We start from the raw sequence: 21,768 nt of genomic DNA, 5'->3' as shown, positions 1-21,768 counted from the left end.
AGCCTAGATTCTAATATTTTCTTATTTTAAAGGCAAGTGTTGCATTCTGGATGCAATTTGATTGTTCAAACTACCAGTCTTAGAGCACAGCACACTTTAATCATACACTATATTTAAAATACAATAAAAGAAAGAAGAAATTGGAATGATTTAACAGAATAATGAAGTATTTAATTACAAAACAGTATCTGTTCCAATATAGTAACATGCCATAAACACACCCTTGGCAAAGGTAAGTTCAGTAAAATAGATTGTCACACATGCAACTCTCCAGTCAGAAGGAAAAATATCAAGAGAAAGTGAGTAGCAGGGAGAGATGTACTGTAGCTTCCAAACCCAGCTTCAAGACCCCAGCAACTGTTAATGATAATCTAAAACTAAAAATTCTGGTTCTCTGGGAACTAGACCCACCCATTCAGGCTGCTTTCATTGTTCTGAATTTAGAAAAAAAATTCCAAGGCCTCACAAGCTGATTATTAGATGGAAATAGACCTCCGTCTTTAAACCGCTCCAAAAAAAGGGCAAACTATACCTCTTAAAGTCATAGCATTGTTACAAGAATGTCTCGAGGAGACTGGTAATAATGCCCTGATTTCATTGGAAAGGCTTATTTTGTTGTGATTGGGAAGTTGTTGATTTTTGCTTCTTTTTTACTTCGAATGGATGACATGTTTGAAGAAATTCCATAGAAACTCAAATTTTATATTCTAGATTTATGGCCTGTACCGATAGTGAAGACCTTTTACATGTCTTTTACAGGGTATTATAAAGAGAGGATTTGTAGTTTGGGAAATTGAAACAAAAATCATGTGGTGATCTGACAGCTACTCAATTATCAACATCTGAATGTGGAAGGACAAATGTTTGCCTGTGCTGTCTGTGGCTAAATATTTTTAAAAAGCCAATGTGACTCAAAAGGCACTGACATACACACCCAAGTGAGAGTATTCCAGGACACAGATGAAAGAGCCTTCAGCATCCCAGTGAGCTTACAGCTTGAAAGAAAAATCACACCACTCACACAGTGTACGTGAGTAAATATGTGCCGTTCTATGTTTGGACAGGGTTTCGACTGATCATTCAACCTGGGGAGACACAAAGGCACCCGCACCACAGAGAAACCATGGAAATGTGGAGACTGTGGGAAAGAATACAATTACCCATCTGAACTGGAAACTCATCAACGCAGTCACACTGGAGAGAAACCATGGAAATGTGGAGATTGTGGAAAGGGATTTAATTACCCATCTCAGCTGGAAATTCATCGACGCAGTCACACCGGAGAGAGGCCATTCACTTGCTCCATGTGTAGAAAGGGATTCACAGAGCTATCGAAGCTCCATATGCACATGCATGTTCACACTGGGGAGAGACCATTCCCCTGCTCATTGTGTGGGAAGGAATTCACACAGTTATCCACCCTGCTGTCGCACAGACGTGTTCACACTGATAAGAGACCTTTTCAATGTTCAGCATGTGAGAAGAGTTTTAAAAGTAGAACTGAGGTACTGACGCACCAGCGCACTCATACTGGAGAGAGGCCATTCACCTGCTCTGTGTGTGGGAAGGCATTCACTCAGTCTTCTACCCTGCAGAAACACCAGCGAGTTCACACAGGGGAGAGGCCGTACACCTGCTCCATCTGTGGAAAGGGATTCACTCAGTCATCCAGTCTTGTGGAGCACCAGAGAGTTCATACTGGGGAGAGGCCATTCACTTGCTCCCTGTGTGGGAAGGGATTTACCCATTCATCCCATCTGCAGACACACCAGCGAATTCATACTGGGGAGAGGCCATTCACCTGCTCTGTGTGTAGAAGGGGATTTACACAAAAATCCAGCCTTCTTGGGCACCAGCGCCTACATACTGGGGAAAGACCCTTTACCTGCTCTGTATGTGGGAAGGGATTCACTCGATCATCCAATCTGGTGACTCACCAACGAATACACAAGTAATTGTGCAATAGTCGTAGGATAGATCCTGGTGTTAATTACGCACAGAATAGACTATGTTTATTCAGGTGGTTGAAGTTCCTTTCTGATATTGTTAACCCCATATTCAAATTTTATATTAAAATTGTGGATAAAATTGACATTGGTTAGTTCTGTTTTAAACATTTGGTGTGATCTTTCCCCCTTGACTACTTGACAACATCTGGCTGTAGCTCTGAAAGGACACTGTCAGGAGAGGATTGAAAAGTAGAAATAAAACTTCAGCATGAATTTGGTCTTTCATCGTCACGCAGAGGGGGATAAACAGCACTTTGGTGTTTCTCATCTCTCTTCACTGGTAGCAAACATCTCATGTGGGGTTAATTCTGAGATGTAAGCAATGTGTTCCAGCCAGGTATTCCATAGTCCAGACTTTTAGACATGCACAGAAGCTCCTTTACAACTGTTTAGAGTCAGGACGAATAGCGGTGAATGCTGAAATCATACTGTCAAATTGTAATCTGTTCCTGATTAAATCTCAACCAGTAGAGCTACATTTTGATTTGAAAAAGATTGTGATAATTGTTTTGCAAAGGTTAAATGTATTTCTGTAATTGTTGGATTCTACCATTTTAAGGTAGATATTATTTTGTTTAAAAGTAGCCTTTTGAAGGTAAATTGGTTAACATGTTTGATTAAAATAGGAGGTTTCAGGAGCCTGTTCACTTTAACCTGTCTTCATAAATTAACCTTTAGCTATCATTCAGGTAAGCCTGTGTTGGTCCTTCCCCTCAGGATAGTCTGTCATTCCTCTGATGTGTGATTCTGGAATGCACTGCCTGGGAGTGTAATAGAGGCAGGAAACCTCACAACTTCAATGTATTCTCCAACCGTGTTCTTGGCATGATTTATAATCTCTTGGTGCTTTTCCAGTTATGCTGAATGCTAAATTATTTTCCCATGGACAGAACAAACAGATCTTTATCCTTCCAATGTCAAAGTCTGATATTCAGATATTGCTGAATTTTTAGAATCCCTACAGTGTGGAAACAAGCTATTTGCCCAACAAGTCCACATCAACCCTCTGAAGAGTAATCCACCCATTCCCCTACCGTATTACTCTACATTTCCCCTGACTAATACATCTAACCAACACATCCTTGGACACTGAGAAATTTAGTTTGGCCAATTCCACTAACCTGCATATCTTTGGACTGTGGGAATAAACGGAGCACTCTGAGGAAATCCATGCAGACACTGGGAGAATATGCACATTCTGCACAGACAGTCACCTGAGGCTGGAATTGAACCTGGGTATCTGATGCTATGAGGTACCGGTGCTAACCACTGAGCCACCTTGCCAAAAGTGGAGTACAAAGACATATACAGCATGGGAATGGGTCTTTGGCCAACAATGTTGTGTCGTACATGATACCAAATTAAACAAATCCCTTCTGGCTGCCCTTGGTCCGTATCTCTCTATTCCTTGCTTATTCATGTGCTTATCTAAAAGTCTCTATCGTATCTGCCTCTAACGCTACCCCTGGCAGCACACTCCTACCACTCTGTGTTTAAAAAAAAAACTTGCCCCTCACGCCTTCTTTGAACTTTTCCCCTCTCACCTTAAATGCATTAGACATTTCAACTCTGGAAAAAAGATTCCGAATGTCAACCCGATCTGTGCATCTCATAATTTTCTAAGCTTCTATCACGTGTTCCCTCAGCCTCCACCACTCTAGAGAAAACATCCTGAGTTTTTCTGGTCTCTCCTTATTGCTCATAGCCTCTAATCCAGGCAGCATCCTGGCAAACCTCTTCTGCAACCTCTTCAAAGCCTTCACATCCTTCCTGTAATGCGATGACCAGAGTTGAACACAATACTCTTAAGTTTGGCCTAATCAAAGTCTTATCAATCTGCAGCGTGATACCTGGACTCTTGTACTCAGTTCCCCAACCAATAAAGGCAAGTGCTGTATCCACTGTATCTACTTATGTGGCCACTTTCAGTGACTTGAAACCCAAGATCCCTCTGTATATCAATGCTGTTCAGGGTCTTGCCATTAACTGTATACTTGTCCTTACAATTTGATCTCCCACAGTGCAGTACCTCACACTTACCCGGATTGGGGCGGCACAGCGGCTCAGTGGTTAGCACTGCTGCCTCACAGCTCCAGGGTCCCAAGTTCAATTCCAGCCTCGGGTGACTGTCTGTGTGGAGTTTGCACATTCTCCCCGTGTCTGCGTGGGTTTCCTCCAGGTGTTCTAGTTTCCTCCCACAGTCCAAAGATGTGCAGGTCAGGTGAATTGGCTAAGCTAAATTGCCCATAGTGTTAGGTGCGTTAGTCAGAGGGAAATGAGTCTGGGTGGGTTACTCTTCGGAGGGTCGGTGTGGACTGATTAGACCGAAGGGCTTGTTTCCACACTGTAGGTATTCTAATCTAATCTGCCATTTCTCTATATATACCTGCAACTGATGTACATCCTGCTGTATTCGTAGATAACCTTCCATGCTTTCTACAACTTCAAAGATCTTTGTATCATCTGTAAACTTACTAACCAACCCATCTACAATTTCATCTAAGTCATTTATGTATAACACAAACAGCAGAGGGCCTAGTTCAGATCCCAGTGAAACACCACCAGCCAGAAAAACACAATTTCACCACTACTTTCTGCCTTCTATGGGCAAGCCAATTCCAAATCCACACATGGCCAAATCACTGTGGATCCCATGCACCTTCTGGATGAGCCTACCATGAGATACCTATTTAAAAGCCTTGCTAAAAATCTATGTAGATAAAATGCACTGTTCTACCCTCATTGATCACTTTTGTCACCTCGAAAAAGTAAACCTAGTTAGTAAGACATGACCTGCACTGCACAAGGCCATGCTGACAGTTCCTAATTAAGCCATGCTTTTCCAAATGTGTGTAAATTTCATCCCTACCACCAATGCGAGATTCACCGGACTATGGTTTCCTGGATTATCCATATCTTCCTTCTTGACCAGAGGAATGTTAGGTACTGCCCAGTCCTCCAGAACCTCTCCAGTGGATAGCGAAGATACAAAGATCTTGGCTGAAAATTTGTTGCTGGAACAGCGCAGCAGGTCAGGCAGCATCCAAGGAGCAGGAGAATCGATGTTTCGGGCATGAGCCCTTCTTCAGAAAATGAATAAAATTCTCCTGCTCCTTGGATGCTGCCTGACCTGCTGCACTTTTCCAGCAACACATTTTCAGCTCTGATCTCGAGTATCTGCAGTCCTCACTTTCTCCTCATACAAAGATCTTGGTCAAGGCCCCAACAATCTGTCTTGCCCCTCTCAATATCCTGGTGTAGATATCATTGGGCCCTGGGGACCTTGATGCTCTTCAAGAGACCCAGTACCACTTCTATCTTGATCTCAAAATGACCTAACATATTAGCACGCTCCACACATCTCACTATCCTCCATATTCTTCTCCTGGGTGAATACTGACACAAAATACTCATTTTGGTCTGTGACTGTGAGTGACTGTGTCAAATCTTGATATGGTGTTTGGTTTGAATTTCCTGTCTGCAAATATTTCCCATTAACTCTCCTGGTAAGGGAGTTGACAGAAACTCTGTCCCTTTCAGGCAGAAAAGAAACCGTCACCAGCTTTCTGGCCAAGGAGAGCTGCAGATGTGCAATGTTACAGATTGCCCTGATCAAAATGACGGATAATAGTGTCTGCTTGGTGGCAAGGGAAAGCAATGGCCTAACAGTGGTGTTAATCAAAATGTTCTTGGGATCCAGGGTCAAATCCCAGCAGATGTTGGAATTTGAATTCAATAAAAAAAATCTGGTATTTGTATTCTAAAAATGATGATCATTATTGAATTTCAGAATAACCCATCTGGTTCACTAATGCCCTTTAGGGAAGGAAACTGTCATCCTTGCCTGGTCTGGTCTGCATGTGATTCTAGACCCACAGCAATGTGGTTAACTCTTAACTGCCTATGGGCAGTTAGGGATGGGCAATAAATGCTGACCTAGCCAATGATGTCCTTCTCCTGTGAAGGCCTATATCTGTTACCCGGTTTGGGTCAAACTCAGGGTATGTGGGTTCTTGTATGACATGCAAAACCTTTTGTAAGATGTTTCCAGTCCTCCCAGGGTCTCTTTTCGTTTCCTACCCTGCTGACCACTCATACTCTGTGAAATAGACAGAGCTGCCACCAGATCCTGCAATGTATAACTTTCACTCTCTGCCTAGCCCTGCCCCTTTTTGACTCCTGAATGATAAGACAACCAACCCCAAGCACAATTGTGAGTGGAGTAGAGGATTTATAAATTCTGAGTATGGTCTCAGAGTGAATCTGAACAATGAACACTCTCCAATCTCAGTGTTTACCACTATTGGCTCGTCCCTGCACTGCTCAGCCCACACCAACCACAGCAGCTGTATATATATATATATATATATATCTATCTTCAAGTTATTAAAGATCAAAGCACCAACTAAATTTGGAGAATCAGAGTGAAGGATTGAGCCACAGGTGAATTACCAGTTTAAGGACAGGAAAGGTGAAGATCACAAGAAGAAAAGAATAAGTAAAATGACTAGAAGCTGAATCTTGAGCAAGAAACAGAGAGGGGAGGAGTGCATGGGACACGGCTTTATAGACTTTGAGAACCAAAGAAGAACAATGCCAAATAGAAATTAAAATGATCTGTTCTGAATTTCTATCCTGTACTAAGAATGATAAATTTACTAAATGCCTTTCACATTTTATTTGAGAGGGGGTTCCGCATAGTAAAGCCAAAGGAAGCACAGAGGACCAGAGAGCTCTTGGTGTGCTTGTCCACAGATTTTTGAAGGTGGCAGGGCAGGTTAATAGATTGATTAAGAATGGGATCCTTGCCCTTGTTAGTTGTGTTATGGTTTATAAGAGCAGGATGATTATTGGTTAGGCCACAGCTGAAATATTGACTACACAGGGGGATCCCAGTGGATGTGTTGATTACCTATGGTGTGGAAACAGGCCCTTCAGCCCAACAAGCTCACACTGACCCTCTGAAGAGTAACCCACCCAGACCCACTCCCCTACGTTTACCCCTTCACCTAACACTACGGGCAATTTAGCATGGCCAATTCACCTTTCCTGCACGTTTTTGGACTCTGGGAGGAAACTGGAGCACCCGGAGGAAACCCACGCAGACACGGGGAGAATGTGCAAACTCCACACAGACAGTTGTCTGAGGCGGGAATTGAACCCAGGTCTCTGGCACTGTGAGGCAGCAGTGCTAACCACCATGCCACCCATTGTGTGTGGATTTCCAGAAGATGTTTGACAAGGTGCCTCACAAAAGGTCATAAGATACGTGAAACAAGTGAGATTCGCATCCTTTTACCTATTGAGGACCCCTCAATGATGGCTGGAATTTGTAGCTCAATCTCAATTTCTTCTCAGAGTTGAGGGGCCTTGGAACTCCTTGCCATAGAGTGTAGTGGGGGTAGAGTTCTTGTATATATATTTAAAGCTGAGATAGATATATTCTTGAACAAGAGAGGAATCAAGGGTTATGGGGAAAGACAAGAAAATGGATGTGAGGAATGTCGAATCAGCCATGATCCTATTAAATGGCAGAGTAGGCTTAAAGAGTGGAATGGTCTTCTCCTGTTCCTATTTCTTATGGTCTTATAGTTCTGGTCAGAAATCAGCCCTCATCACAAATCCAGTCCAATGATGAAGTCCAATAAACTGAAAAGTCCCCGATAATAATAATATGCTGGATTGATGTCATGTGCTGAATTGCCCCTTCTGAGTATTGCTGCAAAACATCTTGTTCCCATGCCTGGTCAATCTTCTTCCAAAACAGTCTAATGTCTCCACTCTCCATCTCAATCTCCATAGCTTATTGCGATATCTAGTTAACCTTTAATTATTTGGTCGGAAATGTCATTTTTGGTATCTTACACTACAAGGCTCTTTTGCAGCACTTACTTTTTTTTATATGTTTAATCTATTTTTCTAATCCACCTGTTCAGACATCTCTGGAGTGGGTGGTACTTGAACCCGTACTTTGGTCTAGGGGTTGGGGCGCTACCACTGTGCCACAAGAGGGGCCCCATTGCAGCAGTTTTTTAAAATAAGTCAAAGTCAGGATACAGATGTGTTTGAGTTGGGAAGACCTAAGCTTGACGATTAACAGGTTTGCGAGGTTTTCCTGTGTTAACAACTGTGAGACAATGACAACAACTTGCATTTATATTGTTATGTAAATATGTGTTATCATGAACCCTAAATTAAGCACTGGGACAAATCTTGTGATTAATGTTTTGTGAAGTTATCATAATAACTTCTCCCAGTCAACCCAGTTGGAAATTATAGAGTGAATGGCGGAACCCTTAGGAGTATACAGAGGGATCTAGCTGTACAGGTCCACAGATCGCTGAAGGTGGCAGTGCAGGTAAATAAGGCAGTAAAAACGGCCTATGGCATGCTTGCCTTCATTGGAAGGAGCATTGAGTATATAGGATAGACACGTTATGCTGTAGCCTTACAGAACTTTAGTCATGTCACACTTGGAATATTGTGTACAGTTCTGGTCACCACACTACCAGGGAATGTGGATTCTTTGGAAAGGGTACAGCAAAGTTTTACCAGGATGTTGCCTGGTATGGGGATTTTAGCTCTGAAGAAAGTTTGGATAGACTAAGTTTGTTTTCACTGGAACGCAGGAGGTTGAGGGATGACCTGATAAAAGTTTATAAGATTGAGACTGACATGGACAAAATATGAGGCTTTCTGCCAGAGTGGAAGGGTCAATTACTAGGGGACACAGCTTCATGGTGTTGTTAAATTCTTTTCCCGAGTTTCGCACACAAGATGCAAATTGCACACACCAACTTCTGCAAACTGTTAATCTTCATTAAAGCTTGTACAAGCTAGGTAACCCCTCTGATACTCTTTGCGGGTGCTCAAAGTCAAGTCAGAAGAGAGACCCTGAACAAAGAAAATACATCCCCTTTATACAAGGCAGTTAGCAATGCTGCAGATGCTCTGGCCACTTCCCCATAGCCACATGCCTCTCAGGACAACCCCCTGTCACTCACAGTCACATATTACCCCAGGTACAATGGCAGGATGAGATAATCGTCTGAGATAATGCAAATGCTAATGCCCTAATCCTGGGGAATCGTTATGCAAATAATTTCCTGGCTCAGTGATTCCCCAAGACAATGTAGGTGCGATATACCTCTGGCCAGAAAGCATTTCTGGATGGAAGAGATTGAATTATAGTTTAACTTTACAATAGCAGGGGAGCAATAGCAAATGACTGTCTAAATGATGTGTGAATTACAATGGATAGTTATCTGCATTCTGCATGTTTTTTGTGAGACAGAATGTCAACCCCCCCCCCCACCTCCAGAAGGTTCAGTTTTGCAGTCGAACTCTTTAGTATTACATTAATGTCCAGAAAGATATTTCCATTTAATCTTTGAACATTACATTCCTTCCTTTTATCATTCCATGATAATGACTCCCCTAAATGGGGACTGAGAAGGGTCTTAGTAGCTTATTCATAACAATCCTGCAGCCAGTATTAAATAATGGGATGGCACGGTGGCTCAGTGGCTAGCACTGCTGTCTCTCTGCGCCAAGGACCTGGGTTCGATTCCAGCCTCGGGCAACTATCTATGTGGAGTTTGCACGTTCTCTCCATGTCTGCGTGGGTTTCCTCCCACAGTCCAAATGTGCACATTAGGTGAATTGGCCATGCTAAGTTGCCCATAGTGTTTGGGGATGTGTAGGTTTGGTGTGTTAGTCAGAGATAAATGTAGAGTAATGGGGTTTGGGTGGGATACTCTTCAGAGGGTCAATGTGGACTTGGTGGGCCGAAGGGCCTGTTTTCACTCTGTAGGGACTCTATTAAAAAAAGTCAGTGAGATGCAGCATACAATGAGTAGGACAGCAAATAGGATCTCCAGGTTCCCCCAAACCTTATACCTTCTGAGATTGTCTAACTGGTGCTAAATGGATTGAATAGTGTGTGTTATGTTGTAAGATTCATCCGTAATTTGGGTAATACATTTATTTCCCACAGTTGTACAGATGCCTCGTTGTTGGGCAAGTAAATTGTTAACGGCATATCTGGTCTGTTGTACGTAGATCCTTAGTTCTGCCAATTCGCACTTAATCCCCTGATGGTACTGTTTCTGAGAATGGTCAACCCACAAATGAGGTAATTTCAGCGCCCCTAGGAACCCTTAGCCCAGGGAGGATCCCAGAGTTACTGGGTCCCTCCAGTACACACAGAATTTCTCACTAACCAATTAGGCTACTATCCTCGATAGGTAGGGGCATTTTGTGGGTAAAGGACAATGAGTAGTTCTACTGTCCCTACAGCGAATAGGACGGGGAGAATCAGGGTGGATGTTGTGAAGATCCCATTGAGAAGGAACACAAACCCTCTGTTGGTCCGGTAGCACTTTGCTTTTTGGCTATCAGCTGCGAACTGAATGTACCGCCAGCTCCTGTCGTGGCTGGAGTTTCCACCTGATCCAATCGGCTGGTAATCAGAAAAAGGGTATGATTAAAAGGCTGAGCTGACAAGGGTACCGTTGTAATGCCCGCAAATGAACTGCTGTCCTGCAGTAACATGTAAGCTCCTTTGCTCATCACAGATGCAGGTGAACATTTCATGGCTGACCTGGCAATGCCTGCGGGTACATTGTTTCTGGGCACGAGGCATTCGTGGGAACCAAGGCATAGGCACAACCCCATCTCCGTCCCGAGAAGCTTGTGGGGTTGTTGGAAGCAGTATCTTCTTTTCACCGGGCTCCCATGTAGTTGGGGAACTGAGTGCTATCTGAATTTATCAGCTCTATGCACTGACCCAAAGCCATCCTTCTAAGCCTCCCACTCTGGCCTACACAGGGGGCATCTGAGGTATCTACCACACGGGTCCCACACGGTTAAGAGGGTCCCACCCGGGAATGGCAATAAACAGCACATCTACTGACCGGGGGAGTGGGTAACATACAGTCCAATTACCGTGCAAACACATATGAGTCTTAGAAAACAAACAACCATAGGCTGCGAGTGAAGTTTTCAGGCTGTTTGAGGGTACCATCGTTAACAGTCAATTAAATGGGCCAGCTGCTTTGTCCTTGGACTTTGACTGCAGTTGGCTTTCATAGGAGCACCTGGTACGATCCTTTCCACCAGTGTCCAAGCTTGGGGCGGTCCAAGTTTTTGGTCAGCACAAGGTCTCCTGTCTGCAGTTTGGGAAGTTCATTCAGGTCACTTAAATCCTGGTTTACTGTTTGTGGTGGTGATCTGAAGGCGCTCCTGACCTGTGAGTGAAGGAACTTTAGAGACGAGGTTAGCTGCTGAAAGTATGCTTGCATTTCCTCTCCCATAATATTTAAGTCTATGCGGGTAAGTGGGTTTGTATCTGTATCCCAAACAGTCCTACTGGGTCTGCCATAGATTATCTCAGCTGCCAACAGCCCAGTAGTTGACTGTGGGGTAAACCTCATGCGGTACAGGGCCAAAGGCAAGACATTCAACCAATTCAGGCCCATTTCACACGTTAGCTTAATCAATTTGGTCTTAAGAGTCCTGTTTGCTCTCTCCACTATGCCTGACGCCTGGGGGTAGTAGGCACAATGGAATTGCTGCTGAATATATTGTGCTTCACTCAGCTCTGTGTTAACTTTCCCTACAAATTGGGGGCCATTGTCCGAACTAAATTATCAAGGCACTCCAAACCTCGGTATGATCTCTGTTAAGAGTAATTGGACCACCGTTGAGGCTGTGTTATTAGTAGTGGGAAAAGCCTGAAGAAGTCAATAAAAACAAGGCAATATTTAGAGCGGAATTCAATAAAATCAAGCTGAATACATTCAAATGGACGTGTTGGCAAGGGAGTTTTTCCTGTTACACTCTGCATTATTTTGCTGACTTATATCAAACAGGATCTGACTCGCTTTTGAATTGCCTTGGCTAGTCGGGGTGCCACCAGGTTTTTTTAAGATTAGATTAGATTCCCTACAGTATGAAAACAGGCGCTTTGGCCCAACCAGTCCACACTGACCGTCAGAAGAGTAACCCACCCAGACCCATTTCCCTCTGACTAACGCACCTAACTCTTTGGGCAATTTAGCATGGCCAATTCACCTAACCTGCACATCTTTGGACTGTGGGAGGAAACCGGAGCACCCGGAGGGAACCTGCGCAGACACGGGGAGAATATGCAAACTCCACACAGACTGTCGCCCGAACCTGGGACCCCGGTGCTGTGAGGCAGCAGTGCTAACCACTGAGCCACCGTGCCGCCCTCATGTTTGCAACATGATACTACTCATTCTCCTCTTGCCAAGGTGTGTATTGGTATGAAGGAAATCAATGAGCTGTTGGGGAGGACAACCTACTGGGGAAAGCCTCAAGTGGCTAGGTCTTTGGCACGGAGCCTGGCTTTGTGACTCAGAAGGGAAGGGAGGAGAATAGGACAGTAATAGTGAGAGGAGATTCAGCAGTTAGGGGAACAGACAGGAGATTCTGTGGTCGCAAACGAAACTCCCAGATGGTATGCTGCCTCCCAGGTGCCAGGGTCAACGATGTCTTGGATCAAATCTACAGGATTCTTAAGGGGGAGGGGAGAGCAGCCAGAAGTTGTGCTACACATCGGTACCAATGACATAGCTAGGAAACGGACTGAGGACTTGAAAAGAGAACATAGGAAGTTAGGTTGAAGCTAAAAGGCAGGACGAGCAGAGTAGCAATCTCAGGATTGCTTCCGGTGCCACGGCCTAGTGAGGCTAGGAACAGAGAGCGAGTGCAGCTGAACGCATGGCTGCAGGGCTGGTGTAGGAGGGAGGGCTTCAGATATGTGGATCAGTGGGATATCTTCTGGGGAAGGTGTGAGCTGCACAAGAAGGACTGGTTGCATCTGAACTGGAGGGGCACCAATAACCTGGGCAGGAGATTTGCTCAAACTCTTCACGAGGGTTTAAACAATCACAGGGAGGTGGGAACCGGAGCTATGGATCTGAGGATGAAGTAGTTAGTCAACAGCCAGATACAGCATGCAGAGAATCTGTGAGGAGGGATAGACAGTTGACAGGGCAAAGTTGCAGTCAACGTGATGGGTTGAAGTGTGTCTATTTTAAAGCAAGATGTACCAGGTGATGACCTTCGAGTGTGGATCAGTACTTGGAACTATGATGTGGCCATTATGGAGATTTAGCTATCACAAGAGCAGGAATGGTTGTTGGATGTTCGAGGATTTAGATGTTTCAAAAGAAATAGAGGGGAGGTAAAAGAGGTGTGGGAGTAGCATAGCAATCAGGGAGAGCATCACAGTTGCAGAAAGGGAGGTCGTTGAGGAGGGTTTGTCTATGGAGTCAGTATTGGTGGAAGTCAGAAACAGGAAAGGAGCAGGCACTTTATTTGGAGCTTTCTCCAGGCCCCCTAATAGCAACAAAGACAAGAGGAGCAAATTGGAAGGCAGATTTTGGAAAGATGCAGAAGTAACAGGGTTGTTGTCATGGGTGACTTTAACTTCCCTAATATTAATTGGAACCTCCTTAGTTCAAATAGTTTGGATGGAGCAGTTTTAGTCAGGTGTGTTCAGAAAGGATTCCTGACTAAATACGTAGATAGCTGAAAATGTGTTGCTGGAAAAGCGCAGCAGGTCAGGCAGCATCCAAGGAACAGGAGAATCGACGTTTCGGGCATAAGCCCTTCTTAGGCCAGCTAGAGGGGGAGGCCATATTGGATTCAGTGCTTGACAACGAATCATGCCAGTTATCAGAAGTCTTGGTGGAAGAGCATTTCAGTGATAGTGATCACAACTCTCTAACCTTTACTATAGTCATGGAGAGGGTTAGAAGCAGACAGTATGGCAAAGTATTTAATTGGGGGAGGGGGAATTACAATGCTATTTAGGCAGGAACTGGAACACCTAAATTGGGAACAAATGTTCTCAGGGAAATGAATGTCGGAAATGTGGAGGTTATTTTGGGTGCACTTGGTGATAGTGCTGGATAGATTTGTCCCACTGAGGCAAGAAAGGGATGGTAGGGTGAAGGATCGTTGGGTAACAAGAAATGTAGAACATCCGGTCAAGAGGATGAAGGAAACTTACTTAAGTTTGCGGAGGCAAGGATCGGACAGGGCTTTCGAGGGTTAAAAGATAGCCAGGAAGGAACTGAAGAATGGACTTCAGTGAACTAGAAGGGGGCATGAAAAAGCTTTAGCGGGTAGGATTAAGGAAAATCTTAAGGCATTCTACAGTATGTGGGGAACAAGAGGATGGCCAGAGTGAGGGTAGAGCCGATAAGGGATAGTGGAGGGAACTTGTGCCTGCGGTCGAAGGAGGTAGGGGAAGTCCTTAATGAATACTTTGCTTCAGTATTCACTAGCGAGAGGGACTTTAATATTTGTGAGGAAAGCGTGAAACAGGATTTTATGCTCAAACAGGTTGGTGTCAAGAAGGAGAATGTGCTGAAAATTTTGAAAAACTTAAGAATAGAAAAGTCCCCTGAGCCAGATAGGATATACCCAAGGTTTCTGCAGGAAGCAATGGAAGAGATTGCTGCACATTTGGCGATATCTTTGTGTCCTTACTGTCCACTGGAATAGTGCCAGATGACTGCAGGTGGGAAATGTCATTCAAGAAAGGGCATAGGGACAAAGACTAGTCAGTATTATGTCCTTGGTGGCCAAATTATTGGAGAGGATTCTGAGAGATAGGGTTTATGATTACTTGGAAAACCATAGTTTGATTAAAGATAGTCACCATGGCTTTGTGAGGGGCAGGTCATGCCTCACAAACCTTGCTGAATTCTTTGAGGACATGACAAAACAGATTGATGAAGGTAGAGCAGTGGATGTTAGCAAGGCGTTTTAGAAGGTTCCCCATGCTAGGTTCATTCAGAAAGTAAGGAGGCATAGGATGCACAGAAATCTGGCTGTGTGGATACAGAATTGCCTGGCCCATAGAAGACAAGAGGATGGTGGTAGATGGTAAATATTCAGCCTGGAGCTCAGTGACCAGTAGTGTTCCACAGGGATCGTTCTGGGACCTCTGCTCTTTATGACCTTGGATGTGGAAGTGGAAGGGTGGATTAGTAAGTTTGCTGATGACACGAAGGTTGGTAGAGTTCTGGGTAGCATGGAGGGCTGTTGTAGGTTGCAACAGATTGTTGACAGGATGAAGATCTGGACTGAGAAATGGCAGATAGAGTTCAACCTCAAAGTGTGAGGCAAAAGTGAGGACTGCAGATGCTGGAAACCAGAGTTTAGATTAGAGTGGTGCTGGAAACGCACAGCAGGTCAGGCAGCGTCCAAGGAGCAGGAAAATCGACGTTTCGGGCAAAAGCCCTTCATCAGGATTCCTGATGAAGGGTTTTTGTCCGAAACGTTGATTTTCCTGCTCCTCGGATGCTGCCTGACTTGCTGTGCTTTTCCAGCACCACTCTGATCTAAACACTAGAAAAGTGTGGAGTGATTCATTTTGGAAGGTCGAATTTGAATGCAGAATACAGGGTTAAAGGCAGGATTCTTGGCAGTGTGGAGGAACAGAGGGATCTTGTGGTCTACTTCCATAGTTCCCTCAAAGTTGCCACCCAAATTAATTGGCTTGTTAAGAAGGCTTTTGCTGTGTTGGCTTTCACTAGCAGGGGAATTGAGTTTAAGAGCAGTGAGGTTTTGCTGCAGCTCTTTATAACCCTGGTTAGACCACACTTGGAATGTTTGGTTCATACTAGTCACCTCTTTATAAGAAGGATATGGAAGCTTTAGAGAGGATGCACAGGAGATTTACTAGGGTGCTGCCTGGACTCGAGAGCATATCTTACAAAGAAATGTTGAGGGAGCTAAGGCTTTTCTCATTGGAGTGAAGGATGAGTGATGACTTGTTAGAGATGTACAAGATGATGAGAGGCATAGACAGAGTGAATAGTTGGAGACAATTTCCCAGGGCAGAAATGGCTATCACGAGGGGGCATAATCTTAAGGTGATTGGAGAAAGGTTTAGGGGAGATGTCAGAGGTAGGTTCTTTACACATAGAGTGGTGGGTGTGTGGAATGCACTGCCAGCGGTGATAGTAGAGTCAGAGACATTAGGTACATTTAAGCGACTCTTGGATAGGCACATGGATGATAGTAAAATGAAGGGTATGTAGTTTAATTTGATCTTCAAGTAGGATAAAAGATCAGCACAACATCGAGGGCTGAAGGGCCTGTACTGTTTTCTGTTCTATTACTTACGTGATGAAGAATAAATTGGAAATTAGGTAGTTATAACATTGCAAAATGTATGTAGATTACAGTCCAGTAAGAATTCCAAATAGCAGCAGCTTAGCACATAGTACCAGGCCCAAGCCCAGTAACTGTACAACATCGCTTTAGCGTCCAACCCACTCCTCTTTGGCACTCAGCTGCATCAATTTAAGTCACGCTTACCAGGATTTGCTTTACCTTGCTTTGCTTCAGGACTCTGGTTTCACGTTGTGTCGCTCTGGGCCATTGGATTCCCCATGTATCACTCCGGGGCTTGGGATTCCCCACATTGCTCCGTCTCCTGTCCGCTCTTCACCGGCACTCAGCAGCAACAAGGTAAGTCATGTAGTGCTGGGACTTGCTTCATCTTGTGCTACACCAAAACTTGGGATTCCCTTCGTGCTGCTCCGGGACTCGAGATTCCCTTCACGTCGCTCTGGTACTCTGAATTCCATACACACCATTCTGGGACTAGAGAGGGAGAGAGAAACAAAAAGTACAAACAAAACCAACAGCAAAAGGGAGAAAAAAGCTTATGTAAGGTTTAGGAAACTAAAGTCGGAAAGAACCCATGAGAAATGTAAAGAAAGAAGGGAAGAGCACAAACAAGGAATTAGGAGAGCAAGAAGGGGCCATGAAATGACCTTGGCAATTGATAAAGAGAATCCCAAAGCATTGTGGGAACTTATGTCTCTAAAACTTGATTAAGTTTTTTTTGAAGAAGTAACAAAGAGGATTGATGAGGGCAAAGCAGTAGTTGTGACCTATATGGATTTGAATAAGGCATTCAACAAGGTTCCCCATGGGAGACTGGTTAGCAAGGTTAGATCTCACGGAATACAGGGAGTTCTAGCCATTTGGATACAGAACTGGCTCAAAGGTAGAAGACAGAGGGTGGTGGTGGAGGGTTGTTTTTCAGACTGGAGGCCTGTGACCAGTGGAGTGCCACAAGGATCAGTGCTGGGTCCTCTACTTTTTGTCATTTACATAAATGATTTGGATGTGAGCAAGAGAGGTACAGTTAGTAAGTTTGCAGGTGTCGTGGAGGTGTAGTGGACAGCAGAGTGTTGCCTCAGATTACAACAGGATCTTGACCAGATGGGCCAATAGGCTGAGAAGTGGCAGATGGAGTTTAATTCAGATAAATGTGAGGTGCTGCATTTTGGGAAAGCAAATCTTAACACGATTTATACACTTAATGGTAAGGTCTTAGGGAGTGTTGCTGAACAAAGAGACCTTGGAGTGCAGGTTCATAGCTCCTTGAAAGTGGAGTCGCAGGTAGATACAATAGTGAAGAAGGCGTTTGGTATGCTTTCCTTTATTGGTCAGAGTATTGAGTACAGGAGTTGGGAGGTCATATTGCAGCTGTACAGGACATTGGCTAGGCCACTGTTGGAAGATTGTGTGCAATTCTGGTCTCCTTCCTATCAGAAAGATGTTGTGAAACTTGAAAGGGTTCAGAAAAGATTTACAAGGATGTTGCCAGGGTTGGAGGATTGAGCTAAGCGGAGAGGCTGAATAGGCTATGGCTGTTTTCCCTGGAGCGTTGGAGGCTGAGAGGTGACCTTAAAGATGTTTATAAAATTATGAGGGACATGGATAGGATAAATAGACAAAGTCGTTTCCCTGGGTTCGGGGGAGTCCAGAATTAGAGGGCATAGGTTTAGGGGGAGAGGGGAAAGGGACTTTCTTTTTAAAAATAAGGCAGGTTAAGTGACTAAAGAACACTTTGGGACTAGTGATCGTAATACTATTAGTTTTAAAATAGTTATGGAAAAGGACAAATCTTCCATAAAATTTAAAGTTCTTATTTGGAGAAAGGAAAATTTTAAGTGTATGAAACAAGGAGTTTCAAAAGGTAATTGAAGGAGGCCGTTCACAGGTAAAGGGATGAAAGACAGTGATATGAGAGTTCAGAGGCATTATGTTCCTGTTAGAGTGAAAGGCCAGACTGGTATGATTAGGAAACAATGGATAATTAAAGATATTGAGGTTCTAGTCAAAAATAAAAGTGAATCATATATTACATACAACCAAATCTCTTGTAGAATGTTGGGACATTCTTAAGAAGGAAGTCAGGAGGGCCAAGAGGGGATATGAGATAACCTTGATGGGGAAGATTAAAAATAATCCGAAAGAATTCTACAAATACATTAAGAACAAGAGAGTAACTTGAGAGGGAGTATGACCCCTTAAAGATCAACGTGGTTCTCTTTTCATTGAGCCTCAGGAGATGTGTAAGATATTAATGTTTCATGTCGGTTTTTACTGTTGAGAAAGAAATGGGAGGCTGGAGGACTCGGAAATAAATATTGATGTTTTTAAAACAGTTCACATTAAAGAAGTAGTAATGCTAGAAGTCTTAGAAAAGATAAAGGTAAGTAAATCTCCAGGAACTGATTAGTAATGGTAAGGTCCTGGAGAGTGATGCTGATCAGTGACCCTGGAGTGCAGGTCCTTGCAGTTCCTTGAAAGTAGAGTCCCAAGTCGACAGGTTAGTGAAATGCTTACCTTTATTTATCAGTGCATTGAGTAGAGGAATTGGGAAGTCATGTTGCAGCTCTACAGAATATTAGTTAGGCCACTTTTGGAATACTTCATATAATTCTGGTTTCCCTGCTAAATGTTGTGAAATGTGAGTGTTCAGAAATGATTTACAAGGATATTGCCAGGGTTGGAGGGTTTGAGCTATAGGGAGAGGCTGAATAGGTTGGGCTATTTTCCCTGGAGCGTCCGAAGCTGATGGGTGACATTAAAGAGGTTTATCAAATCATGAGGAGCATGGATAGAGTTGAACAGACACGGTCTTTTCCCCAGGATGGGGAGCCAACTGAGGCGACATAGGTTTTAAGGTGAGAGGGGCAAGATTTAAAAGGGACCTAAGGCACAAGTGTTTCGTTCAGAGGATAGCATGTATAGAATGAGCTGCCAGAGGAAGTGATGGAGGCTGATACCTTTTGAATTTGGGAATTTTATCTGGATGGGTATATGAATAGGAAGAGTTTAGAGGGAAATGGCCAAATGCTGGCAAATAGGACAAGATTTATTTAGGATGTCTGATCAGCATCAACGAGTTGGACTGAAGGGACTGTTTCCATACACTCTGACTCTGACTCTCAGTGTACCCAGGATGTTGTTGGAAATTAGGGAGGAAATTTTGGGGCTCCTAACAGAAATATTTTTATAAACTATCAATACAGGTGAAGTACCAGAGGACTTGGAGGGTGGCTAATGTTGTGCCATTGTTTAAGAGAGGCTGTGAGTGGAAACCTGTGAGGAGAAGCCTGGAAACCTGTGAATCTAACATCGGTGATGGATACATTTTGGACATGATTATGAAGTGTAAGATTTATATGCATGGTGGGGGAGGGGGTGTGGGGGCAAGGATTTGTTAGGGATAGTCAGCATGGGTTTTGCAAAGGAAGTCGTGTCTCACAAACTTGGTTGAGTTTTTCAAGGAAGTAACCAAGAAGATTGATGAGGCCAGAGTGTTGTTTACTTCGACTTTAGTAAAGCCTTTGACAAGGTTGCATATGGGAAACTAATTTAAAAAATTAGATCACAAAAGATTCAGGGTGAGCTTGCCAACTGAATACAATATTGGCTTTATGGTGAGAGATGGAGGATTGTATTTCAGACTGGAGGCCTGTAACCAGAAGTGTTCCAAAGTGGCCGGTATTGGTTACACTTTTGTTTGTTATTTATGTTAATGATTTGGATGAGAATATAGAAGGCATAATTAGTAAGTTTGCAGATGACACCAAAATTAATGGTATAGAGGACAGTAATTACAAATACATTTTGATCATTTGGGTCAATCAGCTGAGGTGTGGCAGATGGAGTTTAATTTGGATAAACGTGAGGTTTTGCGCTTTGGTAATACAAACAAGTATATTACTTATACAGTTAATAGTAAGGCCCTGTGGAGTGTTGTAGAACAGAGACCTAGGGGTTCAGGTACATAATTCTTTGAAATTTGCATCACCAGTACACAGGGGGTTAAGAAGGCATTTAGCACACATACCTTCATTGCGCAGATGTTTGAATATAGGAGTTGGGAAGTCATATTGAGTTTTACAGGATATTGGTGAGGCCACTTCTGGACTAATGTACTATTCCTGATGAAGGGTTTTTGCCCGAAACGTCGATTTTCCTGCTCCTCGGATGCTGCCTGATCTGCTGTGCTTTTCCAGGACCACTCTAATCCAGACTTTGTTATGTACCAGGCCATACCCCCTCAAAATATTTTAAGAAGGTAGCCTCTTTTTTCTTATTTTAAAAGTAGATGTGAAGTGGGTGTTCCAGGTGTGATGCAATTGGTCAAACCACTCAGCTTTAAATAAAACAAAATTTATTTACAGTTGAAACACAAACAAAAGAAAGTAGAATTTCAAATTAACTATTGAAAAACATAACCGACCTGATACAGTAACAATTACAGGTAAACCCCGCTATCCGAAAATACAGCATTCCTATGAAACCTTTCGTAACCCAAAAATGGCATGAAGCAAAGAAGTACTTACCATTAATTTACATGGAAAAATTTTTTGAGTATTCCCAGACCCAAAACAAAACATGCCAAATCATACCAAATAACAGACAAAACTTCAAGTAACATGAGTGTACATTAAAAGCAGGAATGATATGATAAATACACAGCCTATATAAAAGTAGAAATAACACATGTACAGTTTTGTTTCACTGACCAGAATCAGGAAGGCAGAAAGCACACTGCATGGCTGAGAGGTGGTGGTGGTGGTGGTGATGATGATGGTATGTTAGGCTGAGTCATCGGAGGTTGGGGTGGTGGGAGGTATAGAAGAGTGGGGTGTAGGAGAGAGAGGAAGCGGGTCATCTATTAACACTTCCGGGGAAGGAGCCACTCTCGCTGCACCCGCTTTTTCATAAAAGTGAAAATTTTCTTTTGGTTAGCAAAAACAGGTACGAATGTAGGTCTTTTGTAAAAGCGAGTTGGCATAAAGCAAACATTCAAAAAGCAGGGATACCTGTTCTAATTAACTGTTTCAGTACTGTAACATCCCATAAGCAGACCCCTTGGCAAAAAGTTAAATTCAAACACAGATTCTTACAAGCAGGAGGGAACAACATCCAAAGAGAGATTTCAGAGAAAGCCAGAGGAATCCTTTACTGAAGCTTTCAACTCTTCTGGACTCTTGTGACTGCTACAGCTAAAAAAAACTTGAAAAAAAACCTGAACTGTGAGAACTGCCTACTCCTCTTCCTATGGTAAAACTGTTTAACTCCCTCGGCTTCTCGGTACCTCTGCATTTACAACCTCTCTTCAAAAAACCTTTTAAAGTGACAGCATCATCAGCCTCCCTCATCAATATACAAAGATGGCTTCATTTTCAAACCTGTAATCTTACTCCATTAGTACACCAGAACCCATATATATTACATTGACACCAAGCGTGCAAGCATTCACTATTACCAAATTTTGAGAAGATTTGTAGCTCAGGTTGAGGTTCTGGATGGAAGTTTGCACGCTGAACTGCAAGGTTCATTTTTTTTCAGACATTTCGACACCATACAGTAAGCCTCTAAAGCACTGCTGTTA

At 43.4% G+C, this 21,768-nt stretch overlaps 2 protein-coding genes across 2 annotated transcripts in view; one reads left to right on the top strand and one right to left on the bottom strand.

Annotated features, from left to right (window-relative positions):
* Positions 1-1,050: 1,050 nt before the first annotated feature.
* Positions 1,051-2,045, top strand: LOC122541736 (uncharacterized). The gene has a single exon (XM_043678625.2). It carries the CDS (start codon positions 1,305-1,307, stop codon positions 1,953-1,955), a length of 651 nt encoding a protein of 216 aa, XP_043534560.1. The 5' UTR covers positions 1,051-1,304; the 3' UTR covers positions 1,956-2,045.
* A 4,989-nt stretch (positions 2,046-7,034) lies between these two features.
* The window catches only part of LOC122541735 (uncharacterized), a 121,760-nt gene continuing 107,026 nt past the window's right edge, over positions 7,035-21,768 (bottom strand). The window contains exons 3-4 of the transcript XR_006309663.2: positions 16,389-16,661; positions 7,035-11,272 (exon numbers count right to left, since the gene is read on the bottom strand). The gene's annotated coding sequence lies outside the window, so the exon portion shown is untranslated. The remainder of the gene's footprint in view (positions 11,273-16,388; positions 16,662-21,768) is intronic.

This window comes from Chiloscyllium plagiosum, unplaced genomic scaffold, assembly GCF_037043375.1.
Source record: "Chiloscyllium plagiosum isolate Xiang-an unplaced genomic scaffold, Cpla_swu_hap1 HiC_scaffold_43, whole genome shotgun sequence".
Classification (NCBI taxonomy): Eukaryota; Metazoa; Chordata; class Chondrichthyes; order Orectolobiformes; family Hemiscylliidae; genus Chiloscyllium; species Chiloscyllium plagiosum.
The sequence above is the reverse complement of the archived record's forward strand: the minus strand, read 5'-3'. Positions and strand labels throughout refer to the sequence as shown.

Excerpts from the sequence above, each read along its gene's own strand:
- LOC122541736 (XM_043678625.2), top strand. The coding sequence starts at position 1,305 with ATGTGTAGAAAGGGATTCACAGAGCTATCGAAGCTCCATATGCACATG.